The sequence below is a fragment of the Chrysoperla carnea genome, chromosome 2 (assembly GCF_905475395.1).
Source record: "Chrysoperla carnea chromosome 2, inChrCarn1.1, whole genome shotgun sequence".
NCBI classification, from domain to species: Eukaryota; Metazoa; Arthropoda; class Insecta; order Neuroptera; family Chrysopidae; genus Chrysoperla; species Chrysoperla carnea.
In genome coordinates, this window is record NC_058338.1 from 64013005 (window position 1) to 64040075 (window position 27071).

The following is a 27071-nucleotide window of genomic DNA, read 5'->3' on the forward strand; positions in this document are numbered from 1 at the left end:
TTTAATATCACATTGAACAGAATTTTATAACTTCTAAGCTCTTTTCTTGTGTTAAAAGTGATTCAAATGTAGTTGAAGTGGTTCAGTAGCCTTTTCGCGAACGATTGCTATTATCACAGGAATTATCATTTGTTATCACTTTAAATCTGAAAGAACATTGCTTCGGTAAGTAAAAATGATTAAATGGATGTACAAAACTGTTAATTTTGACATGATTGCTGAAGCGATTGATCCAGGGTTAAAGACTGAGTGAATCCATCTGAATATAATTTCTTCAATTATTTCTAAAGTCATCTTTTAGAATGATAGAAAATATAAGATAACTAAGAAAAATCCAAATATTCCTAAAGTTGCCACCAGTTTCTTAGAAAGTTTGGCATTTTTCTTTTCTTTCATGTTTTTTAGGGATTTTTTAAGTTGGCAATTAGTGAAGAAAATAGGCTGATCTCAACTTCCAGTAAATTTTATAAGTGGTATAAAATTGAGAAATTAATGCAAGATTTAATGTACATACAGTATATGTACTTTAAATCTTGCTTAAATTTATTTCATAATTAAGAATATCTTGTTTATCTTGTTCTTAAATTTATTTCATAATTAAGAATATAATAAAATATTTTAACAAATAAAACAAAATAACGGGTGATATGAATAAAAAAAGTTTTTATTTTCTGAAAATTTAGCACCTCTATATAATGCAAGTTCCAAGTTTGCTACCTTCAAAATTCTTCGAAACAGTAGTATCCTGAAAAATGTCGATTCAGAGATTGTAAAATTTTTGATTATTTTATGAAAAATATATTTACTTAAGTTATATTTTTCATTCAGATCTGGAGATAGGTCGGTAAAAATCGGAGATTCTGAATTTAAGGGTGTGCTCATACTACCTTAATACTAAAATATAGCAGACAAAGTTCCAGATTCAGTCTTACAACAAAATCACATAGTAAGTTCTAAATATAATATAAATAAAAGAAGTCATATCTTCAAAGCAATAATTTATTGTTCCAAGAATTTTAATTGCAAAATTTATGAATAGTTACAACTAAAACCTTTTATTTTTAAGTATGATTCTAAAATTCATAAAATATTCATCCTAATTAGGTACTGCACTAAGTAAATTTCCTACCAACTTTTTTTATTCATATTACACTACTTTTTAACAACAAACAAGTAAATTTATTATATTAATCTCTATGTACTTTTGATTTAATCGTTTTTAATTTGATCCAAGACAACAATAGATTCACGAGGTTAACTATATAAGTTGAAACACAAACCACACAAATATCTTGTAATAAGTACAATATGAATGCCAAATACACACTGCCGAAATTTGATGCAATTGACATTATCAGCATTACTTTACTTGATTGTATCGTGTTGAATAATGCTAGAAAAGTAAAATATTAAATTCTATTATAAAAGTTCGATTTATTTTCTATTTAAACGAATCAGAAACAAAAAACTTAAGTTGCAGAAAATAAATTTTACTACAATTTATTATCAAATTTCAAATTCCTCTCAATGTCTAAATTTATTTTTTAATTGTAAATACATATTTTGAGTACGATGTAGACATCATAAGTATGAATCAGCTTATCTTAATTATTCTTCTAAGAAAATATCTTAATAGACGCTATTTTGGTGGCATTTTCAAGTAAATTAGCGACGAGTAACATATCTTAAAGGAGAATAATTAGAAAAATATTAATAACTAATATTTACAGATGTTTACGATTTTGATGCTCTACTTATGGTAATTTGAAGTTAAGAGTGTGGACTAAAATGTTCACACTTACCAAAACGATTTGCTTCGTTTGATTATTGTTTCTATTAGAAATTTAAAATACTTACATAAAATAGAAATCGTCGTATAAAAAATTAAACCAAATAAACTGTTAGGTTGGTAAAATATAGATTCTTCCCCAAGTAAGGGCTTAACAATTCCAAAACCCTTTCCATATCTATAAATAAAAAAATATAATTTCTTATATTTATCTGAGCTTTGTACAATTTCTTTAAAATTTTTTATCAGAATGAATCTCTCGTCTATGGTCGAATATACAGACGCAAGCCGCAATGAGCAAATGTCCATGATTCGATTCCCGATCGAAATGTAATAATTTTACTTAAAATTTCTTATTGCTTCTACAGTTTGATAAAAAAATATTTTTCTGGACGTTTCTCTGGATTTCAGTAAATTCAAGCAATGATATTCTTCAAGTATAAGAAAAAGTATATGGCAAAAAAAATCAAACATTTCCGCTTGTGGTGAGTTGGCTTTATTTTTATAATAATTAGAAAAAAATTAATCTAGCTAATTTAATCGATGCGTGGAAAAAATATAAAATAAAAAAATTTTAAATAACACTTAAGAATAATAATATTATTTTTGTTTCTAAAGAAATTAAAATGTTTTTCTAATTAATTAAGCATACATAACATTTAACATAAAATAAAATTAGGTATATCATATGCATATTATTTTTAAACGAAATAATTCTAATCATGTTAATATTTTCATTAAAATTTACATAAATAAGTTTCCTATTTGGCATTGTACCAAAAATGCATACTATTCTAAAATTCGCGCGTCAAACGTACTTAAATTGCAACAATATTTGAATTCAAAATCACTTCGTATAAATTTTTAGATATTAATCAATAACGCGAAATTGTAAACATATGGCAATTAAATATACATGAAATATGTTTTTAAAAGAAATTTACAGCCCAACTTACTTGGATGAGAACGCTTTGGAACAGCTTATAAATTCATTAATATCACACATTGCCTCATAATTTACATCAATTTCTTTTTGAGTTTCAACATGATACGCATATAAAGATAATATAAATCCAATTATGTTTGTAAAAATTATTAATGTATTAATAAAATTTAAAGAAAATTGATTTTTCATTATGTTTATTATATTTTCGTAAAATTTATTCCCGAATGTTGAAATATGTTTTAGATTATCTAATTTTGGTTAAAAACAATGATAAACGATTTAATTTGTGTGATGATTGATGATCATGCGCTTAATTACATGATTATTAATTGTTATCTCATTACTAATCGGTGGTTATATATTAATAATTATATTGTTTATTAATTATTTAAGAGGTCAATGATTTATTAATTAATATAAGCAATAGTATAAGACTATGATTAATAAAACTAATATATAAGTCTTATATTGGCAGTAATACTTGTAGTCCTAATATAATAAATATTTGCCTAATTTTTATAAAAATATATCAAGTATTTGGCTACGCCCGTGAATTATTTAATAACATGTCATACTCAACTCACATCTAAATATCAGATGGAAGTATATTGTGCTTTGCAGTGGTATTTATGTAGTCTAAAGCTACATTCAAATGAGACTTATCAATTTTTCATTTCGGTTTTTCTTTTTAAAATCATATTTTTTTTTTTTTTTTAAATTTGGCACTATAAAACCTGAAAAAAAAATTTATCGAGAAAAACGTTTCTGATTAAATTTGCTGGGTTCATTAGGGTGTACGTTTGAACTTTTCCAAAATTTTCCAGGTCATCAGAAACTCGACTACGATTCATGGCCATAATAGACAGAATAACACTTTAAATAAAAAATTTGTTCTTTTAAAAATAAGAATATTTCACATAAATCAAATGAAAAAAACATTTATAGACAAAATTTTGCTAATCATTTTTGGTGAATCTATTCGATTTTTCGAAAATATGAAATATTGACTTTTATATGAAGAATAAAATTATAGCTTTAAATTGCCTTCTGTCTTTTCTCGGCTACAAATCTGAGTTATTTTTTTAGTGACTCTGCAAATCAATATGAAAATTAAGATTCCAACATGGAATCAACCAACTTATATGTGAAACAATTTTTCGATAAAACTTATGTCACTCCTAAATGACATTTATAAAAGCTTGAGATGTTCAGTATTGACTCGGGGAAAAATTAGTTTTTCTACCTCTAACCTACTTGTAAGTTTGTACATATAATCGTCGCAAATATGAAATTATCAGGGGGTAATTGAAGCATTATTGAGACGACATCGAGACATTAACTATTTTCTCTAATTTTTGGATGTTTGTTAGAAAAATCGAACTTATCCTGAGGTCATGTGATATCAACATCTCTTCTCCCAACACTTCTATGTTTCTATGCTCTGTTTATTTTTAAAATGACTTTGCTTTTCGGAGAATATAGTGAGCTCATTTATATGAATGATAACAATCATTTGAATTAAGCTTTACAAAATAAATTGTGCTATCACAATATATTTGTATATAAAATGGTATTATTATTGCTGCAGTTGGTAGTAGTGATTGTTTAGTACAATTTGTTGTCGGTAGAATACGCGCATGTCGACGCGACATCTTTCATTGTATTGACTGGTTGTGTTGTATACGCTGTGCATATGACGCTCTCTCAATATAATTTGTAATCATAATTTGACGTTTGTGTATGTTGTAATCAAATAAAAGTGTTTTGTGTGTGAAATGTGAATCTATTTAAAATAAATAATGTAATAAATAATAAAAAATCAGCCGTGCATATAATATGCGGCCATTTTTCTTGCAATGCGGCAACCGTGTTTGTGTTCCGCCATTCGAAACAATCAGTGTCTTTCACCAGGTGCAACCAACATTTTGACGAGTTGGTTAAGGCTATGTAGTGTTTGTTATACATGATGATGATGTTGAGTGTGTCCGTGTCGTGTTTATTTTTCAAAAATATTCAGTTCTTAATATTATTATGGATCTAAGTGTGGAGTGTTGTCAGTGCCATAAGTACAGATAATGTGCAAATGCACAAACAATGGATAACGAAGTGAAACAGCGTAACCGTAGACGGAAACGGGCTCAGCGTATGCAAGCGCAACGAGCGAACAAAGTCAAAGATGGGGATAGTGCCGAGGATGAATCTCCAATACGGGAGAAACCTGTACGGCCACCCATGCGACGGAAAAAATCCAAGGAACCACTTATCGAAGAGGATATCATAGATGGGTTCGCTATACTTGGATTTCGCACATTTGAAGATTTAGAAGTAAGTGCAATCTTTCATTACACTTTGTGCGATTGTAAAGACCAGCAGCATTTTGTTTCCATGGTGATTAATATGTTTATTATGGCCAAATATCATCTGATAAATCTTTCACAGATCAGATCAAAAACATCAGATTTTGATGTAAATTGACTGTTAGTAAACAAATAAAATTTGCATTAAAAAGTGCAATAATCATAATCCTCTTATCTCAAATTTATGCCAAATGCTTTTGATATGAAATATATAATCAATTTTACTTTCTCATATTATAAAAGTGATATTGTGTATGAAATAGAAAGCTTATCTTCAAACATGTTATCAGTGTTTTTGCTCAAAAAACTAAATTAATTTTACGTTTAAAAAAAAACAACTTGAATAATTAATTACTCTTATGACAAAAATAAAATGAAGCAATGATATTCCATGCCAAGTTTTTTGACCCCTATAATAAATCCTAACCTAACTCAAGTATGATTATATTCTAATGTTATTGTTTTTGTGAATATTCAAAATATAAACAATTTTTGTACAATATTGGTTAAAATTATTTAATTGTTTATTTTCTAAACTTGATTTTATGAGGAGTAAACTCAATTCGGAGTTTATGGTACATAATTTGAGTTTCATCCTTCTTCTGTTTTAATCAACTTGAAACCTAATTGTTGGAGTTTCAAAATGTAAACAATTTAGATATTTATAATTCACTCGATAAGGGTAGAAGAGTCTATTTCAATGGAAGGGAGGGGGGGGGAGAAGTCAAAGACACCATTTATTGCAACCTGAGATTATTCTTTGTATCGTCTCTTTTAAGACAAACTCGATTGAACTAATTAATCTTTATATAAATTTTGAAATTTCCTAAATAATCACGCAGTTATTAGGAGTATATGTTAGGATAATTATTGCGGGGGAAGTGTATTGTCGGTAATAAGTAAGGTTTGCATTGCCTTCCACTTTCCTGCTGTAAGTGCTACCATAAATAAAGTTATCGCGAGATCAGAGCGTTATTATTTATAAAAGTTAATTATTAAAGTCAGGGACCTTTTGATTCTTAGTAAATTTACAAATTAAAAATAATGGCAAGCCTTGATGATGTGTACCGCACGGCTCCTCAGCTAAAGGTGGCCACTGTTAATGTCTCAATTTTCTGCAACCCAAGATATCGTCATTATCATAAAATATGTCTGATGCCTTCATTTTTCACGAAACAAAAGAGAGCATGCAATTTAAATTTAAAAAACCATGTAATTTAAAGTGCATTTCCACTGATTTCGTCTTAATAATCAGATGAATTCGATTGTTCCGAAAAGGTCTTGTAGGCCATTTGTCTGAAACTTTGGCGCACATGCTATTGTACGCTTTTATAAGATTTTGTGTGATAAATATGATGGCAGAGCAAATAATTTAATGATACCTGTGTATATACACTCAAAATCGGTGCAACTACATTAAAGAGAACAACATTTATGGTCTTTATAACAGATAGTCGTTATAAACGATATGTGCAATTTTGGTGGTTAATTCCAATGGCGATTGGCCGCTATAACCGATATTAGCGAGCCTTATAAGTTAATTAGTATTACGATATTGTTTTGCTTAACTAAAAAAGTATGTATATGTAACAAGAATATGCCTGTACATTCGTGTATCGTTTTAGCCGGTCTATAATTTCAATGAATATTAATCTCTAAAGCCGTCATCATCACCGATGTTGTTATAGCCGATACATCCAAATATGTGTTCATATAGTGATTTAGTCGGAATCTATTAATTTCGTTATTATAACCGGCTTATCGTTGAAATGGAAAAATACAATATTACTTCTCTAGAAGATCGAAACGCAAACATGAAAACTCACAGAGTGCTATTTGAAGCAATATGATTAAAGTTTACTAAATTGCTAGAAATATTAGATTTCAATAAAATAATAAATGTATGCAACATATGTGATAGACTTGGAGACACTGATACAAATTTTCAAAGCATTTATTCTAGTAATGCGATCCGTTAGAAATACATAATTATTGAAAAGAAAGGGTTCTTATCATTCACCAAAGTCATCATGTTGTACTTTTTGGACGGTTTTAAATTGCTTCCATACCGTTTTGCAAAAGTCAGAAAAGTATGGAATGACGATTTTCGTAAAAAACACAAGGAACATGATTGGTTAAATTAAATTAAACTTATTAAAACTTTTTCGTATTGTAACAAATAGTTAACAAATTTACGTCAGTATCACCAAGTTTATAAATCTTAAGTAAAAAAAAAAATTGCACTCTTTACATAACATTCTGCGAAGTGTAATAAAGTAAAAATCCAATATATCGTAAACTTGCATCTTCTAATAAAATATGCAAATACCATATAATCCGATCAATAAAAATAAATGTAACTGCTTCCAAAAATTACTCTTTTTTAGAATTCTAATATTCACGAGATATTTAAAAGAGGGGTTGATGGCTGTATATTTTACCTCTTACAAGAATTATATTCACAAGACACGTGTAAGTTGAAATTCTACAGAACATATGTTGTTGATAAAAGTTTAAACGCGCATATGATTAATTAAATAATAAAGGGTTTACATTGTGAAAGGGATATCAAATTATATAACAGTCAAGCAAGGCAATAGTAAAGGCATTTTAACTTTTTATGAATAACGGTATGTTAAATATTTTGCGATTGTTTTTTATTCAAAAATTATTTTCTCAAAATGATTTCTAAGTTCCTGATCGAAACTTATGATTTTCATCTCAAAATCGAAAGTATTTATGATATTTATAACGCTTGGTTTTTTAGAATTTCACAACTTTAAATTAAAACAAGTGAAAATAGACAATTGACTGAGTTAATTGTTGAAATACCCTGTGTAGAAAGTATTGAAGTCAGTGCTTGCATTATTTTTTTTATAAATTAGAAGATTTTCAAAAACCAACACCATTATGACAATTTTCGAAAGTATTTCACGAGACTGCTAGTTGAAGCTACCTGCAAATTTTCAATTCCCTATCTGTTATAGTTTTGGAGAAAATGAACACTAAAGTTTTGTCCTAATTTGCGCCCTCACGGGTACACAGTGATGTTGACAAAAAAGTTTTTCAAACAAAAGTTATTTATGTTTTTTATTAGGAAGATTTTACATTGAAACTTTTGTGACAAGATGGACTCCGCGGAACCAAGGCCCAATTGACCTACGTTGCTCGTTTACGAACTCGAAACTCATTTTTACGTCTTGAGAACGCTATAAAAATTTCAGCTTGATATCTCTTTTCGTTTTTGTGTTATTGAAGTGGACTAATTAAGTGACCTATACCAAAATTTTGGTCGTGTCATCAATATTTCTAAGCGTGACAAACTTGAAAGTAAAATTAGTATACCTTGATATATTTCATATATACATGTTATAATGAGGCCTGTAATCAAATTATAGGAATGTTTGGAATTGGAAGAATTCATATATAAATAGTACAACAAAAGAAAATATTTCTAATATTAATGAAGCTGTATTTTGGCCATTTATTTCGCCAATTACTAGCCGAATGTTGTATTCCAGGTGTTCAGCCGGCTCTCTCGTAGACGTAGTATTACATATTTTCAAAGAAAATAATGTAAAGAGTTCTAGATCGCACGATCTTATAAAAATAAATTTCCACAATTTGAAACCGTTGCTCTGGCGTGAGTCTATTGATTATAAAATGGCAAACCAAACTAAACACAAAGCAACTGTCTGCTGTCAAATCGGCCATCAAACAAAAGAGTGTTGCCAAAGATGTGAACCTCTAAAAATAACACTTATTAAAATGCAGCTAATGTTAATGCTGAAATTTTGTGGTCAGAGGTATTTTGATGATTTTGTAAAATGGAAATATTTATCAAACTCTTACCACAATTTCTCCATACTTTAGGCATATCGAGATCAATTTTCGATTTTTATTAATACGTATTTTGACTACAATGTTTATTCTTCACTTGATTCTGATCTCTAGAGTTTGTTATTCGCCTTTAATTTGAGTGTCACAGATCACACAAATTGTGGTTTATACAATTTGCAAGCGTTGTTCTAGTGAGAGTCAATAATAGTCCGCGAAATATCAAAATATTCTAAATAAAAATTACTGTTGATAAATTGACAGTGTTGCCATGTTGATTCATTTCACACTACTTTCATTTTACACTTCATACGAGCTAGCTGCGGCGCCAATATACTAGCATTCATGTTTTAATAATAATAGTATAAAATTATCTTTCCAATAAAATCAATATCATATTGTCTTATTTCATTTAAATTAAATCTGAATAAATACTTATTTTATTGACCTCTAAAAGTCCTATCCACCATGGTTTGTATTTATCCGTCAAGTGAAGTTAGTGCTTATAATAAAGTTTCAGGAGTTAGAACAAGTTGCTTGTTTAAACTTTCTTTTAAAAATAAAAAATAAAATCAAAAACCACATACCTATATTTAAGAAAACTTGCGTTGTATGTGAAACAATTTCGGTAATACACTCCGTTCGAAGTTATTAAAATAAAAACATGATTTAAACTTCAAAACAAGTGAAATTTACAAAACTTAAAAAAAAACCCGACAAATGCAGTTTTTTTCCTTGTAGCTCTCGAAGAACTTAACCTATTTTCTTGCAACATTGTATTGAACATTCAAGAATCAACAAAAATTCACTTGGGTCCATCTGTTTAGGGGCTACGATGCCACAGACACACATACATAGCGGTCATACTTATAACACCCTTTTTTGCGTCTAGGGTTAAAAATGAGATGAGAAAATTTAAAAGAAATTCAATAACAAAGTTTATTGTGAAATCCATATCCATCCACCGTTACAAGACGGCGATTCATTTTTTCATATTTTAGTCAACATATACTAAGGTAAAATTTTCAAAAAGTTTCGGAGGCTGTATGAGTTCTGTGATGCCAGTGGGAAAGACTCAAATGCGAGTAGGTTTGAAAATAAAAAGTAAGATAAATGCTGATTAAGCTATAAAGAGATTAAATTCTTAAGGTGTAAAAAAACTTGTAAATAATTAACCCAGAAAATAAAAAAAAACTACAGTTGTAGGAAAGTTACTAACTAAATATTTCAAAAAAGAATCCTATTTATTAAATTTATAGGCAATTATAACTATTACATAATAATTACAATTAAATACATAGTCTTAGGATTAAATTCTTACAAATCCTGTTCAAATAAAAAATATAAACTAATTATTAATAATCAATATTATCGATTAAAATGGGAAGTTATAAATATCTATACAAATTTGCGCTTATTTTGATACTGCACTTCGCAAATTTAAATATTTTGCGAATTTATTTCAGGAACGGTTCAAGGATTAAAACTATACGTTAGAATCCTTTTTTGATAATTAATTTAGTTAATTAAGCCAAATATTTTAATACAATCTAATATAAAAAATTTATTTCCTATTGGGTAATTCAATTTTCATTAATTATTTACACTAAAACTACTTTAAAAAAAAAATAAATTAAATTAAATAAAATATTTTCCCTTGATTAACAACCTAATAATAATTTAGATTTATTGTCATTTTAGTAAGAATTTCATGTAGTAATTTCCTTTTTAATTTTTTTTTAAATCAATTACCATTATACAACTTAGGTTAAAAAAATTATGATTAAAAAATAAATAATTCGGTCACTAAAACGAAGATATTTTATTCAACTCAAGTTCAAAAAATCAAAACATGATTTTTTGTATTTCATATGTTGAGGGGTTGTTGATCGTATTGTACAGTTCCCTCAGTAAATTCAAACGTTGCCCGTTGGTAACAATAATACTGTTATTAGAAAAGCAACATCATACCTACGTTTATGTAAAGTAAGAGAGGCTGTGGATATGTATATGGTATTACAGAGCCGTCGGTACTGCTCGAGTATTATGTACACAGTTTTAACATTTTTTTTATTTTAATAAAGGGATTTTGACTCCTTTCGAATTTAAATCTATTTAGGATAAAAATTTTTACACATTGAATAGTTAAGGTATTAAAAAATCACAAATGACGTCAAGCAGTCAATATGGTAGTTATTAACAGACATAAATCTTTAAAAAAAAAACAGCAGTGGAATCTATGGAATAACTAAACCATTAAAAGAGTGATCTATCTTTTATTACACATGTTGGGATATGGTTTGGAAATATGAATTAACAAATAATAATTTCACTTTAAAATAAATTATTTTAATTTCATTTAAGGTAGTTCCTCCGCGACCGTCCAGTCAAAAAGTTTTGGACTAATACTATCATTCAGTGCATTATCTGTGCTATGACTATTATACATATACTATATATTATTTTCAAAAGACTGTAGTTACTCACAATTATATATTCTATACGTATACACACACATACTTTGATAGCTATCTTTACCATTAGTTTTTATATACTTTCCACAAAAATTATCGCTAAAACGAGTTATTTATTTAAGTTTTTTATCGAAACTATATGGTAAATAATTTTTATTTTTATTTATATATTTTCTAAATATAGTATTCTACATTATATTAGTTTTTCATAGAGATGGTGGACGTCATTCATTGGTAAATAAATATAATATTTGTAAATTTGTGTATTTTTATACACTTCTCCCATGTACACGTACAAATTGCGTCACTTTTAATTGCTAATATCTCATGTATGGCATGGTAAATCATCTTCTAATTTTAACAGCAAGTGTATTATGAATTAAATATTTTATATTCTGAGTTTTGAGAAATTCTTGGAATATCACTTTCGTGTAGGTACTACCTTAAACACGAGAGATCAAGGCTTACAAAGTTTTTTCAAAAGAAGTTTATAAACTAACATTGGGTGTTGAATTTTTATTCAATTGATACTAATTTTATAATTGTTAAAAAGCAATTATTTTTAGTAATTAAACAATTACATAAAATCGATTACTAGTGATTTTAGATAAAATCTAAACTCAAATAATTAATTTACAGTTTAAAATATTTAATTTCTGTAAAAAAAATATTTAGAGTGTACTGTACAATCAACCTTAATGTGAAAAATATGGTGACAATAAAATTTTCTCAATAAAATTATTGTATTAAAAAACATAATTTTTATTGTTTGTCTAGTTCCGAGTGAAAAATTTATTTACACGTGAATATAAATGAACTATAGAAATAAAATTTAGAACTTTGCATTTATTATTGTAATTTTTTGTTTTATGTATGTAGGTACCTACAAGGTTAAAAATAATTTGAATAGTAATATGTTAAAACGTAAATTCTATTTAATTTCATTATAAGCATTGTATTACAAATTACTTAATATATTTTTATTATAAATCAATTTATTATATAATTTGATAACGTGGTATTTTAATGTGTTCGTTAAATTAGTTAAATTATTCATTTAAAATTTTAATTTTGTGCCTGTCTGTCTGTGGCATCGTAGGTCCTAAATGGATGAATCATTTTTGATTTTTAATTTATTTGAAAGGTAATTTAATCGAGAGCGTTGTAAGCGAGACAGCTTAAATTTTACTTGTTAACATCAATTACAAATGCATTTTTTAAAGTTTGTTGTTTTCTAACGTTCAATCGTGTCTCTGATAACCTTTTATTTAGGAAATGGCATGGGCAATTTATAGTAAAATTTATCCGCAGTAGACATGAATGAAATCTATCTGGATTAGTAGCGTATGATATCTTATTTAGAAAAATGTATGTGAAGTATTATCAGTCAATTATAATCTTGCTCATGCATAGGCCTCTGTAAAACATGTATTTCTCATCTCTGTGGTTTTACCTCCTCAAACATGTTTGTAGAAGTAAAATGTGTCGTCATTGTTGATTATTTAAAGTAGTCATTTTATAAAAGTACTAGAGTGATATCCACCCGCTTCGCTGGGTTCAAAAGTAAAGATTGATAAAGATTGTTTTACACAGGTAAAATATATGTATGGTTTTCTATTTTTTTTAAAATGTATAATAGTCGTAATTATTCATTGAGTATATCAGAAAAGATGGCCGTGAAATATTTTATATTGACTATTTTTACAGAAATTTGTAATTTATCGTAATGTCAAATGACTACTTTTACAGAAATCTGTAATTTATGGTAATATCAAATTACTTAAATTAATGAAAAAAAAATTTTTTATTAATATATCTTTATAAATTATATCTCATGTGTTATTCTGATGTATGAGCTATATAGTTTCATTAAAAACCATTCGCTAGTTTTATTGTAGAAGCGTAACAAATAAACAAACAAACAAACATGCTTACTTTCACATTTATAATATATAGAGATTTAAATAATATCGGTTTCTTTATATTAAATCGCATTAAATGTGTAAAACGTATTAAATAAACTTTCATATTATCTAATAACATTTAATCATATGAAAAATTAATATAGAATTCAACAAATACCTTACAATCAGGAAAACTATTAGAATTCTTTAAAATATCGAAATTCGATATCTCGAAACAAATTTATGACCTACATCTACGAATGCAATTTATAGTTGCAAACTAAAACCATTAAACTTTTACCACCAACTTCCCAATTAAAATAAAACTTCTTATAAATAATCATGGAAATGGGAACGGGCGCAAGACGTCAATATGACAGTCACAAGTAGGCTTAAATCTTTAAAAAATCAGCAGTGGATTATCATGATTTTCATGATAATCTTCATGGTGTGTTCAGGGCATAATACTAACAAAATTTGTGATGGGCGATTATATGGTAAAACACATATCTATATTGAAGGCAAGCTATTCTTGAAACTCCCACATTGAATCTTTTTTTACTTTTACTCGAGACAGCCTTTCGTGAGTTTTATATAAAAAGAATTATGCTAAAACTACCAAAGATATCGTGATGTGGCTAAGGTTTCTTTAAGACCTCTTTAAATATCTTTTTAAATATTTTTATAATACTTCAGCAACCATTTTCATTCTACAAGCTCTCAAATCTACAGGAAATTATTTTAATATAGAGTAAATTCTTGGTTTCCATATACGTACTTGATTAGTTTAGACAATTTTGTAACCTAGTCAATATTCCGTCGAAGGCTTTATAAAACTTAGGATTTTGCATTGTTATGAATAGTAGTAATTTTTATGCTATTGTAATCACAGTTATTTTAAGCCGAAGTCACTATTGTTATAACTTTATTGTGTGTCACAAACTTTATTGTGTGTCTTTATCCAAGTTCGCATTGCTCATAGACGTGGAAGCGAGATGGGTATTCGACTCTTCTACCTATTTTAGTTTCTCTTATAGTAATGAGATAGGTAGAAAAAAAATGTTGCCTCTCTGTCTTGCTCGCATTTTTGGTTGTCACTGGTTAGGTTGTCACTGTCTTACTCGTATTTTAGATACAGCAGTATGAGGGACTTCTCTAAGCCACGTTTGCCCATGCCTGGTAATCAACATTTACAGAATAAAGATTCATAAAACTCATCTTCTTTACCAGCAAAAACTCAAAGTTGTTTTTATTTCTCAGCACAAGTTTTTTTGTACGATGCACAATAAATCACCCAGTCCACACAAATTGTGTGTAATTGTCTTAGTGTATTTGCCGTCGACAGATTCACAAAAATAAAGCATTTTTATCTTTTATTAAGATGGTCAGTTATTTCAAGTATGTTTTGTGATTTATTTTCAAAAAAAGAAGTCGTTTCATTGTTTTTTTTAAAGACTTTGTATGTATCTACACGTATATGAACAAACAGCACAGATTAAAAACGTGCACACGACGCGGTGTGCTAATACTTGGGTACTTTTGTATTGAAACTGAAAGGCTGCCTCAGTTATTTTTGTTATTTACGTAATTGTATTGTTAAACGGATTTTTTTTTCAAAAGTTGTTTAACCCCTTTTTATAACTAAAAATCAAAATTATGTAAATATTCGTTTTTTTTTTGTTGGATTTATAATAGGGGATTCTTTTTTCGTTTTGGCTGGTAAGGTAATTTTTATTTAGGGTGTTATTATAATAATGCAAAAACATTTTTAGTACTTTTTTTTCTTAATTGTCCTTAAATATTTTTGGAAAGACTTTTAGTTACCAGGATTGAAGGGTGACCGCCATATTGATTTTATTAACTTCCGATGTATAAGAAAGTTATTGTAAATTGTCTGTGTGTAAGCACTTTTGTTGTAAGTGTGGTTGGAAATTTTTTTTTCACAATTTCTCTTGAATATTCCAATTTGGATATTTTTAAGTGACTATGAAACCTATAGTAGGTATATCAGAAATACTATCGTGAATCGCGATGAATATACGATATCAGATTTTCGATGTGAATGAAAAAAATAATCTAAAAAAATATGCGATTCGGAAAGTTTTAGATTAATTGAAATTTTTTTTAGATCAAATTTTGTTCTTGTAGTTTTCTTGGTATGTACTTGTTCTCCGAAGTGTATAGAAAAAGTCTGGGTAATTGGACAGACAGGCTCGATCTTTAAGAAAGGTCTGGAGTATTTTGACTATGAATAAACTGGTGATATTCGATTTTTCTTCCTTTCAAGTTAATCGGAATTGTTTTCTTCTGGTTTTCTTGATATTTACTTGTTCCTCGAAGTGTATTGAAGAGACCCAGGTGTTTGGACCGAAAATTGGAAAGTTATTGTTTTTGACACGATTTTTGAAAATCAAGATTTCATTATATTAAAAAGTTAAAAATTTTTAAACTATAGATTATCAAATTTCTATTACATTTTTAATTTTACTTTGTTTTATTTTTCTATGTCTGAACAACACTTTCTTTTACTAATTGCGCTGGTAATGTCAGCCGTTTCACAGGCATTGTTGTCTCATATTAATTTTCGTTTATTTGTTTCGATGTTAAGTTGGTTACGAAAAGGCTCTATGGGAAAATAATATTCTATGATATGCAATTTAGAAGGTAATTAGAAGAATGAAATTCGAAAGGGAACCATTCGGGAAATACGAAACGTCACTGCAGAACATGGGATAATATCGTTATCTTTTCCCCTTTTTTCTATCACAATTTACGATAATCTTGCGAAATTTATTTTAAAAAGCCAAATATCATTAATTGAAGGAGCTAGTAGAGATGATATTATCCTCTGAAGTTTGTATTTATTGTCTTTGATTTATTTTCTGCTTCTTGATGCTTTTCCGTTCACGTTTTCGCTTTTCATCTTTTGTTTCCTACATGGGCTATCATAAACTAAGTATGCATCGTTAATTTGTTGAAATATGATCAACTGACAATTTCCAAGATTGATGATGACCCCTTTGAGTCAGCATCCGCCTATTATCCTCCTAAATTTCTTAAATTTTCGATTTACAAAAAACCTAATGTGATCGAATTTTTTTTACATATTACCCAATTTCAGTGGGTATAAATCTGTAAGACGTAATTAAAAAATCTTGTCCAGTTTTGCAGATCTGTGTAATTTACAAGATAAAGCAAACAATATCCACCCAAAGAAAAAATTTGAGCAGTAAGTAAAATGAACTGATGAATTCTTAAACAGATTTAAACTGCTTATAATATTAACAACATTTATTAGTTCTTAGTACCTTATGGTTTGGTTTTAAGCACAAAATGAGTTTTCTCTGTTTCTTTCATAATAATCTTACAAACCATGATTTAATCCAGCTTATGTATTACCAATTAAGTATATTCTATTTCACTAAATAAATTTCTATTAATAATAATAACAATAATAAAAATATAAAAGGTATGATTTCTTGAATAACTTATCATAATGGAAGGTTATTTGCAAGGTAACTCCTATTTGTTGATTTTATTAATTTTTCTCATGAAAGTATGCATAAATATGTACATTTATTGTGTAATCTTAATCTTGTCTGGCTGTTTAATTGAAGTTTTTTTTTTAATTGTAATGAATTTATCTACTTAATTAAATTAATTTGAGGCTTATAGCAAAAATTATAAGTGTGAGTTTCAAAATTTTTTGAATTGTATGAATATTAATTAATTTTACAAATGGAATTGTAAAACCAGCATATATAAAAAGGTCAATGATTTATTCTTTCTAGATTCGCATTTTTTTTTTAACTACATTTTGGAAAAAATACATTTCAAAAGTTTTTTTGGCCTGATTTCCAACTATCGAGATATTTATTTAAGCATAAATTAAAAACTACTCTCCGTTTTCATATGTCGCGCTCGGTCTTAGATTAATTCACCGTTATAACTTGGGGATCCTAGATGATCCCACTTGTAAGATCTGTATGGAGGACAATGAAGATGTTTGGGTCCCAAATTTTGGATTAATCAACGCTGGAAAAAATTTCGAAGAAGCAGTGGGCTTTCTACGAGATGTATGATTTCGAAAAAAAGCTTCATATGCTTAAAATAGCACCCCTTACCCGTAAACGTTTCTCCTCCCGATGACAGACTGTAGTCAAGTAGGGGCTCCTTGATCTAAGTACCCATTAGAGACCCATTTGCGGGTCTCTTATCAATTATTAAGTTTGATTAATTTTACAAAGTTTATATAATTTATTGAATACATAATAAAGTATAGGTATTTAAAATTCATTTTAAATATTTATTACAAATAATATTGTTAGTTCTATAAATAAATAAAATATATAAATAGCTTAACTAATTATCACTAATTTGTTTAGCATTACCAATAGAAATACCATAAATGAGTGTTAATAAAGACTCCCACTATATTCATTTTCAGTGGAAATGATTTTTTAATAATCATCTTACAAAAAAATAAGTCTAAAAATATATCTATAGCTCAGTAGAAAACGTCTCCATGTTACAAGAAGTAAACTTTCCATGAAAACAAAAAAAACTTTATTTTAGATATTCAGTTTTTCAGCTCCTTTTATTTAATATTTTACTACAGTTGTATTGAATAATATTTGTTTTATATGGAAGTTTAATAGTGTCATTCACAGTTATTGAAATAAATACCACGATACTCGAAATAAATTTGTATATAAAGAACTTCTATTTAAAAAATACAATTAAAAAAAAAACATACAACAGACTTACATGTGGCTAAATATCGATATTTCGATTGCAACGCAATCATCGTCCGTAGCAAAATTTATCGAAATATCGATATTTAGCGACATGTATATCTGTTATATGTTCTTTAATTGTATTTTTTAAATAGAATTTCTTAATATACAATTTTATGTCGAGTATCGTGGTATTTATTTTAATAACTACGCCACAACTCAAAGTCAACAAAAATTCATCCTTAGAGTGTCATTCTAGTATTTTACCATGGATAATCTCCTTTATATCTTGGTTTAAGTACTAAATAATTATAATATTGAAATACTGAGCCCCGCTGAACGCGACGCTGTTTTACAACTTTCATTATGGACTGCATTTGTAGATAAATAGTTTTCAAGCTTTTTTAAAACTGAACTGTTTGATTGACTGTTGTATTTTGTATGGGCTCGATCTCCACTTTGGTGTTTATCTCTTCTTTACTATACTATTGAGGTTGTGTCAAAGTAAATAAGCGCTGGTCATTTCCGTTACTGGAGGTAGGCATAAGTTAACAAAGTCATTAAAAATATGTTAAAAGAATATGTGAGAAATATAGGCCCACTAATTGTACTTTAATTGACAAGTGTGCCAACATCTAAGGTAATTGCTTGGGTCAAATACACCATGGCGGCGGTATAGAAATGTCAAAACAAAGTAATGCTGTCATGGAATATTAATATAAATAAAAACACACTTGTTTTAATTAAACTGCCTGTTTAAAAAAATAATTTTTGAGATGATTTGCATTATCATAATAATCAAATCAACACACTTTTTCAAGGTCTGATGGTATTTCAATTAAAAATAACTCAGCAAGTTATAAAATCAGTTTGCATTTGAAAAATGTTTACTCTCAGACCCACATAATTATATCTTATACACCTGCGTTTCCAGCTTCCACATATAATATAAAACTATTACACCATTAAACTTCCTTTTCTCATTTTTCTTCATTTAATTTACATGCTGCTAAATGATTATAAATTTTTTGTTTGTTTGGCCTTTAATATTAAAAAATTTGCATATAATCTAAAATGAATAAATAAAATAGGTTTGTATTTGGTATAAACAAGTCAGTTGAAATAAAGCGTGCTAAAAATTAATTAAAAATAAATGGATAAAAAGAAGTAAATGACTAATTTTTATAGCAATAATTCTTAGTGTTTACATGTTTATTTGACAATAAACGAATATACAGTGTAACGCAAGAATAAACACCGCATGTGGTGTTTATATATTATGGTACAGGAGCTGGCAACGTCGGCAAAAAAAGAATTTTATTATTGCTGATTTTATGATATGTTGTTCTTCTTGCTCTTTCAGTTAGACCTTGGGCCATCTGGCTGGCGGTAGCGGTTGCGTTTAGTACTGCGCAGCCTAAATGTACAGGTAATCCTAAATTGTATTTTAGTATGCCTAATTTTAATATTATGTTATTTAAGTATACAAAAACCTAAAATTAAATAAATTAAAAAAAAAAAACAATAGAATTACATAGGATAATAAAAAATTAAAATTAAAAAAAACGCTGGCTGCTGATGGATTCGAACACGGAACTAATAATCACTAAAATTATACAAAAAAAAAAAATGGCGCCTTGGCGACCGCGGCCATCCAAAAAACATAAAAATAATCATAACATTAGATATATACTAATGTCATTGGCATTGCAATATTTTTCATAACTTTTTCGCTTTTATTCAAAATTTAGCAACCGAATTAACGTTTTAAAACGTTAAATTTTAGGTTATTCTATACTTAAATAACATAATATTAAAATTACAGACATACTAAAATACTTTTAAAAGGATTATTACCTGTACATTTAGGCTGCGCAGTACTAAACGCAACCACTACCGCCAGCCAGATAGCACAAGCTCTATCTTAAAGAGCAAGAAGGAAAACATATCATAAAATCAGCAATAATAAAATTCTCTCTCGAAAACGTTGCGAGCTCCTATATTATTATATGTAGCTATATATTCTGCTATATATTACGATATGTTCTTTTCGTATCCTATAGACCCGGTAAAATCCGCCATTGAACATGAATAATTTTCGCAGGATCCCGTTTAAAACATGCTCCTGAACGTAAAAATGCACTTTGCCGTTGGGAACCCGGTAGGATATTTTTTTAAATAAAAAATATTCATTGACCTTTTTCTCAAAAAATGTGAAAAAATCAGATTTTTAATATGCATAGAATTTTTATTTGTAGTGTAAAGCTTACTCAACCACAACAAGCAAAAATTTTTGGCCTAATTGCATTTTAACTGCTTTGTTGTTAATTGTTAAGAGAGCGCGCGAAAAATCACCTAAAATTACAATTTTCAGTTCTATGCTATTAAGATGGGATTTTCACCATTCGACTCGAACTAAGGTTAAATTTCATTTACCATAACGTAACCCCAGGGAAAATCTGAAAAATGATTTTCAGCAATTTCCTACCGGTTTACTCACCAGCAACCTGCACTTTTACGTTCAGGAGCATTATTTAAACGGGATCCTGTAAAAATGTTCCATTAGTAAAATTATTCATGTTCAATGACGGATTTTACCGGAGCTACTAGTGAAGGTATACAATGAGGTTTGTCTTACATCACTGTCATAGCACTATTTTCTTTTAAAAATTGTGTTATAAATAGTGTACAGCGTATCGTGATAATCTTTGATTCTCTTTTTCTACACATTCCCTGTACCTAAATAATGGCGTATACCACTTCTTACTGATAGTCATGTTTCGAGTGTCCATAATACTAATCAAACCATAATAGTCCTTGGATTTGTCAATTTTAGATTTTGATAATTACGAAAAAAGGACTCAGTTATTTGAACTTGAAATACCAAAAACTTCTGTGATGATAAAACGTTTACTATTTCGAGCAATGATTTCCAAACTTTTATGTCTCGTAGGCCAGTTGCAAATTTATTTGGTTTATTGTACACCCCTATGGTAGACCACGCACTTTCAGTTATCATAAAGGATCAAAATAGTCGTCGCTCGTGTTCTTTTTTTTCCCCTCAATTCCATCGTCAACCCGCGGTAACCTTTTTTTTGCTCCGCCAAAGCAATTCACGGTCTCACATTGATTCTCATGTTTTTCCTGTTACTACTCGTTGCTCCCCTATTTTTATACCCTTAGATATAAATGTCGATATAGAGCACATTGGGAATGCATTTTTAAGAGGATGATCAGAGAAATAACACGATTCTTTATAAAAAAGATATTTGCAATACAAAAAAATAAAAATAGAAGAAGAATTCTAATAATTTTACGTTCAATTATCAAACAATTACTTTTGAATCAAGTACATCCATGCAATAGTCTTCTATATAGTACAACATAGTAAGTATGTAATACATTGCATAATATCTACAACAGTAAATAACCATATTTACAGTATGTCTCAGAAAACTTGTATGCAAGTACAAATTCTTAAAATTTTAATTATCTTGCATGTAAAGACTGGCCCCTAATCCGAAAAATGAATCGGGGCTCAGACAGAGTTGCCACTCACATCAATCGTTGGAAAAATTATAGCTTTATAGTAGTTTTTATATTTAAGTCCAGTGAAGCGGGCGGTTATTAAGCTAGTATGATCATATTTTTATGAATTTGACTATAATGTATAATTTAACTTAAAATCTAATCAAAATGGTAAGAATATTACCTTTAATAAAAGCTACCACGAACAATAGGATTACTATAAAAATTTCACGAATATTTGCACGATTATTTTTTTAGTTTAATATTTTACGAATATTAAACTATGAAAAAAGTACCATAAACTTTTTGAAGAACACTCCATATTTTAAAATTTATCTTTGACGAGCTAAACTGTGTACATAATAACGTATGGGCTATATGTATGTGAAACTACCACCTGAAAATACAAATTTGTTGAAGGTTTGAATAGTGTGATGGATACTTTTTTACAACATACATTTAAGTAGTACTTACATACACATACCTTCACATTTGAAATGTATAAAGGTATATAGCTATAGCAGATGTACTATGCCCTCTTATGTACTATTGTACATGCGTATTCAAGCAAAAAGGTTGTCTTGAATTTCAAGTACAATACAATATTATGTGCTGTTTAAAAAATTCACTTTTTACGAATACTATTTTATTGATGAATATCTATAATTTTTATGTGATTTGTACATTGGTTTTTAAATTCGAGTTATTACCCGGTAAAATTAAAAAAAAAAACAAATGAGTGAAGGTACAAAAAATCGCAAACAGCTGAAATTTTGTAGGATTGTTCAAAACATCGTCATAAATGAAATATAAAAAGTCCTCATCGGCCCGAGACGTGAAAAAAAAATTTTCGTGGTGGTCAAAGGTCATAAAAACGGGATTCGTGATTTTCAGCAGAACGGTAAGTTTTATCATAGCTGAGACGAAAATTGTAGATCAGATTATTAAATACAAAAATGTCTTAATACTTTCTTTTCTAAGAGCCACCGTTTCTGAGATATAACGTTTCATAAAGTTGGAAGAGTTGAAATCGTCATAAGATGTATAAGTACGCCACGTACATTACTGAAGCTGTATTACAAGTACAAATATTTTCTATCAGCCAGAGTGTGTAACTTGTACATATTTACAATTTGAATTACATATATACGTTGGTTGCGTAGTCATGGTAGACGCCAGCGCTTGCAGTGGATAATTTTGGCGTAAAAGTGGCTGTTATGACTAATTTTCAATTCTTTACATCTAAATGGTATAGCAAATGCCAATTTAAAATTATTGAAATATAGCAATTAATTAAAAAACTTGCATTATAAATTGTAAAAATAAGATTAGTAAATAATATTTTTTATATGTAAGTTTACATAATATACTGATTTAAATTTGTTAGAAAATATTACTAAATTTTCAATTTATTTACAACAATTACAACTCTTGAATCTTTATATCTCAGAAACGGTGGCTATTTAAAGGAAAAAAGGATTTAAACATTTTTTATATTTAATTATTACCTGATCTACAATTTTTGTCTGAACTACTTTCTGAAAATCCCGAAAAACCCGTTTTTGTGATCTTTGACCCCGCGTAAATATTTTCCCACATCTCGGATCGATGAGGACTTTTTAGATTTCATTTATGGCGGTATTTTTACAAATCGTACCAAATTTCAGCCCCCTGCGAATTTTTGTACCTATATTATAATAGACCGGATAATTAATTGCATATTTTTTCTCGATTTCTTAGCCAATTTCTTGCGCTTTTAAATTTCGATAGCACAGCAATACTCTAGCAACCCCCAAAGTCGGTTTTCTCGGATTTAAATGTTCTCGGAAAGACTGTACTTGCGGCTAAGGGATCATAAAAAATAGTGTTTATCCCATGACCAGAATGATAGATACCCTAGACCTAGAGTATGTGATATAAAGCTTCGGAATTTATATCACTTACGCCAGGGAAATATTCCTGATCTAAGATCGTAATATGCTTTTTAACAATTTTACGAAATGAATAATTAATCCTTAAAAGTCTAGAGAACGAAGGTGTTAAGGGCTTTTTCTTCAATTATGTCATTTGTTCACCCGAAATTAAAACTTATAATTTTGTTGGGCTTCTTAAACCTTAGTCGTCACTTAGAGCTCAAGGTATTAGAATCCCTAAATAAATTCATATGGCTAATTTGAAGCTAAAGAATGATTACGCGTTATATCTTATGAATAAGAAAGTTTGTCTCCCATCAGATTTCTTTCCCACTTGACTTATTTTTAGTGGTTATCAAAATCAGTTTATAAAGTAGATATTTCATCAAAATTTAATTTATTGATTAATGATAAAATATTTAAAAAAAACTTTTATTTAAAGGCGTTTAATAGATTTAAAGTTAAATAAATCTATTCAAACAAACATAAATGCATATAAATAATTTTATATGTTTGTATATAAATTGTCAAATTTAAAAATACGAAAAATTCTTTTCAAAGAATTTTTCGTATTTTATGTGTTATACAAAACAACACACTCACGATAAAAATCCCTTAAAATAATGGAAAACGATATACAATTACATTTTTGTCGTATTATTTACATATATAAAATGTCGTAAATTATACAAAGATTTAGTTTGTAGACATATATAATAAATATATCATTATATACGAAGCATATCAGAGAAAAGTTTTTCATTTCACGCGTTATGCTTAAAATATATACCACATATTTTATTTATTGTTACACAAAAATATTGTATTTCTATCTTCTACATCTGATAGCTGTTCTATATATAATAATAATATGTATGACTTAAAAGTATAAATTACTTTTCAACAAAATATCTCTCAAAAATATATGTTGTTTGATTTTAAATTCAAAGGTATAGCACCCGAACATTGTATTTGACAAAAATCTTTTCGATAGGCTGGAAATTTAAAAGGCTGTTGTAATAAAAATTTGTTCCTCTACAAAAAACTTTGTAGATAAGGGCTTTTCTGTCAGGCGTCCGAGGAAATTTTGAATGCGTCGCAAGCGTCAAATAGATGAAAATTCATTAAGGACGATTATTTAACTTGCAATATTTGTATTCCAAATGAATGTTAAAGCAGTTATCTTCAATCTATTGAGCTGAAATTTTGCATACACGTTTAGTTTGGATGACAATGGATGGTTAGCTAAGGGACTTCATTATAAATACAATATGGCAAACTCGTTGTTATCTATGCACTCTCATGATATATGGGTATCAAAGGAAAGGGTTTGCTGAAAACAATACGAATACCATGTAAATCGGATAACAATGCTTTATGTAGTTGAAGTTCCGGCTAGTTAATAACTAAAACTTTATGTAGTTGAAGTTCCGACTAGTTAATAAATAATTTTAAAAAAAATTCATATTAATTGAAATTTTGGTGAATGTATTCTTTCTCCCTTTCTGCATTGAAGATAGGCTCTTCAAAATAATTCTACCATAGAGGATTACTATGCTTACTGGCCTTAATATGCTTCCTTCAATTTTACCCCTAAATATATATAGTTGAAATTAAAAAAAAAGATAAATAAAAATATAAAGATAATGGAAATGATGCTACTTCTTACGTTCTTGATTCTAGGGTTCATTAAGACTTCTGGACTTATTTTAAAGGCTTGTCAGACTTTTCAAAACGTTATCATGAGATTTTATTATTAACTTTACTTCGACGTGAATTTGTTGAATATTGTTCATCCATCACAGCCTTGGTATTCCTACTTTTGTTGAAGCTTCTGGGTTGTTACTTAATATTGCATACTTTTTACCCGTTTTGTACAAAAAAGTATAAAGTGTATTTTAATACACTTGACACGTTCGTCAGGATCGCCAGGATCTTTGGACTAATCTTGAAGTTTAGTAAAAGTGTTGAAAAAGACCAATTATTATTTTTGGTTAAAATCTATTTAATTTTGATAAAAACATTCTTAATGATGTACTTTAGTAATAAATAGAAGAATATTACGATTGAGTAAACGGAAGACACTCTCAGGTTACTTCGAAAATCTTAAATTTAGCGCGAATTTCGAAAGCTCCGTTATTTATTGGATGTTAATGGACACATGTATTTATTTGAACAAATGTATAATTTTATGTTAATTTCAACATTTATTATTAAAAACATATTACATAAAAATGTCGAATAAAATTATTATTTCAATAATTTATTATATATGAAAATGAAATATATTATCCAATATATTATATATATATTATATATTTGATTGATAAAAACCATTTTGTACTAAAAGCATTACAATAATTTGATGATTGTTATGTCCGTTGCACCAATACAAAAACAGAGATAGATTTGTTATTCGATAATACAACTTTTTGCAGTATATGTATAAATGTTTTAGTAATGATAAATCGATGTGTGTTTTCTATATGTGGTAGGACTCAGTCTTTTTCTGCTATTCACTATAATGTTATTTTGTATATAAAAACTTATATAATACTTTTTTTCAAACGATAATTTTTTTCAGTAATTTCAGTTTTAAACAGTAATTTTTATTTCTGAATCTATTTTATCGTTAGTGTTTATTATTTGGTTTATACTTGACCTGTTTTATCGAGGCCAGCTGTTTGAACTTTAATGTGTATTTTCGAGCCTAATAATACAATTTAATTGATTCGAATTTATATTTTTGCTAAAAATAAGACCGAAATATCAAAATTACACTGAGTGCTTTAAAAGTGTATACTCTGCGTCACAAAATCTGCACAGGTTTTATCATTCTAAGTGATACAGCTATAACATATCAAATAGTAATATCTGCTGGTCTTGATAAAACAACTCATGTATAGATCAAATCAACTTAAGACGCCACGATATTGTCAAAATTTTTTTAATTATGTATACAAGGTAAGAAAAGTATATGAGCTTGTATTAACTGATCATAGTTATAATACTAAAGTAGTTTCTGTTACAACCACAAGAGTCTGTTATACTTGTCTTGCTCATACAATTCTATCTGTATCCCCTTCACTAAAAATAATAGTGATATATCAATTTTAATCGCAATTGTCTCATAAATGGTGTGGTAAATCGCCTTCAAATTTAGTGTATTGTAGATTTAATTACGTACTTTTGAAATTTTGGGAATTTCGTAATATATTTAAATTTGCGGAGCAACTACCTTAATAGTATTTATTCACACCTTTATTCGAATTGTGTGAAAAGAACTGAAATTTTTGCACATAAACATATTTATAACTAAAAATTATCCCCTTAATCAAAATGATAGGAAAGTTTGTTAATGGAAAATTGTAATACGTTAAATTTTTGGGTAGATTTATTATTAAAATATTCTTACATATTATTGATTATTTCGCACGAGGTATTTTAAAGAAATCAACTTATTTTGAATTTATCTAACACTTCGTTTAAATATAAATAGCAAAGACGTTTTTAATGTCTACTTACTACACATGTAAGTAGGTACTTTAAAATTAAAAATATAAAATAATCTAAAAATATACCAAAGC

The 27071-nt window shown here is 28.1% G+C and overlaps 2 protein-coding genes across 6 annotated transcripts in view; one reads left to right on the forward strand and one right to left on the reverse strand.

Moving 5' to 3' along the window:
- Nucleotides 1-1187: 1187 nt before the first annotated feature.
- LOC123292839 (vitamin K epoxide reductase complex subunit 1) lies at nucleotides 1188-2967 on the reverse strand. Its single transcript, XM_044873553.1, has 3 exons — nucleotides 2746-2967; nucleotides 1858-1967; nucleotides 1188-1393 (listed from the first exon to the last, which is right to left on the reverse strand). The coding sequence occupies exons 1-3, from the start codon at nucleotides 2922-2924 to the stop codon at nucleotides 1188-1190; spliced, it is 495 nt and encodes a 164-aa protein (XP_044729488.1). The 5' UTR covers nucleotides 2925-2967.
- A 1475-nt stretch (nucleotides 2968-4442) lies between these two features.
- Nucleotides 4443-27071, forward strand: part of LOC123291610 (fibrosin-1-like protein) — a 396899-nt gene continuing 374270 nt past the window's right edge. For all 5 annotated transcript variants that reach the window (XM_044871954.1, XM_044871955.1, XM_044871957.1 and 2 more), the window contains exon 1: nucleotides 4443-5060. In XM_044871954.1, coding sequence (XP_044727889.1) covers nucleotides 4830-5060 — 231 coding nt within the window. In that variant the 5' untranslated portion in view covers nucleotides 4443-4829. The remainder of the gene's footprint in view (nucleotides 5061-27071) is intronic.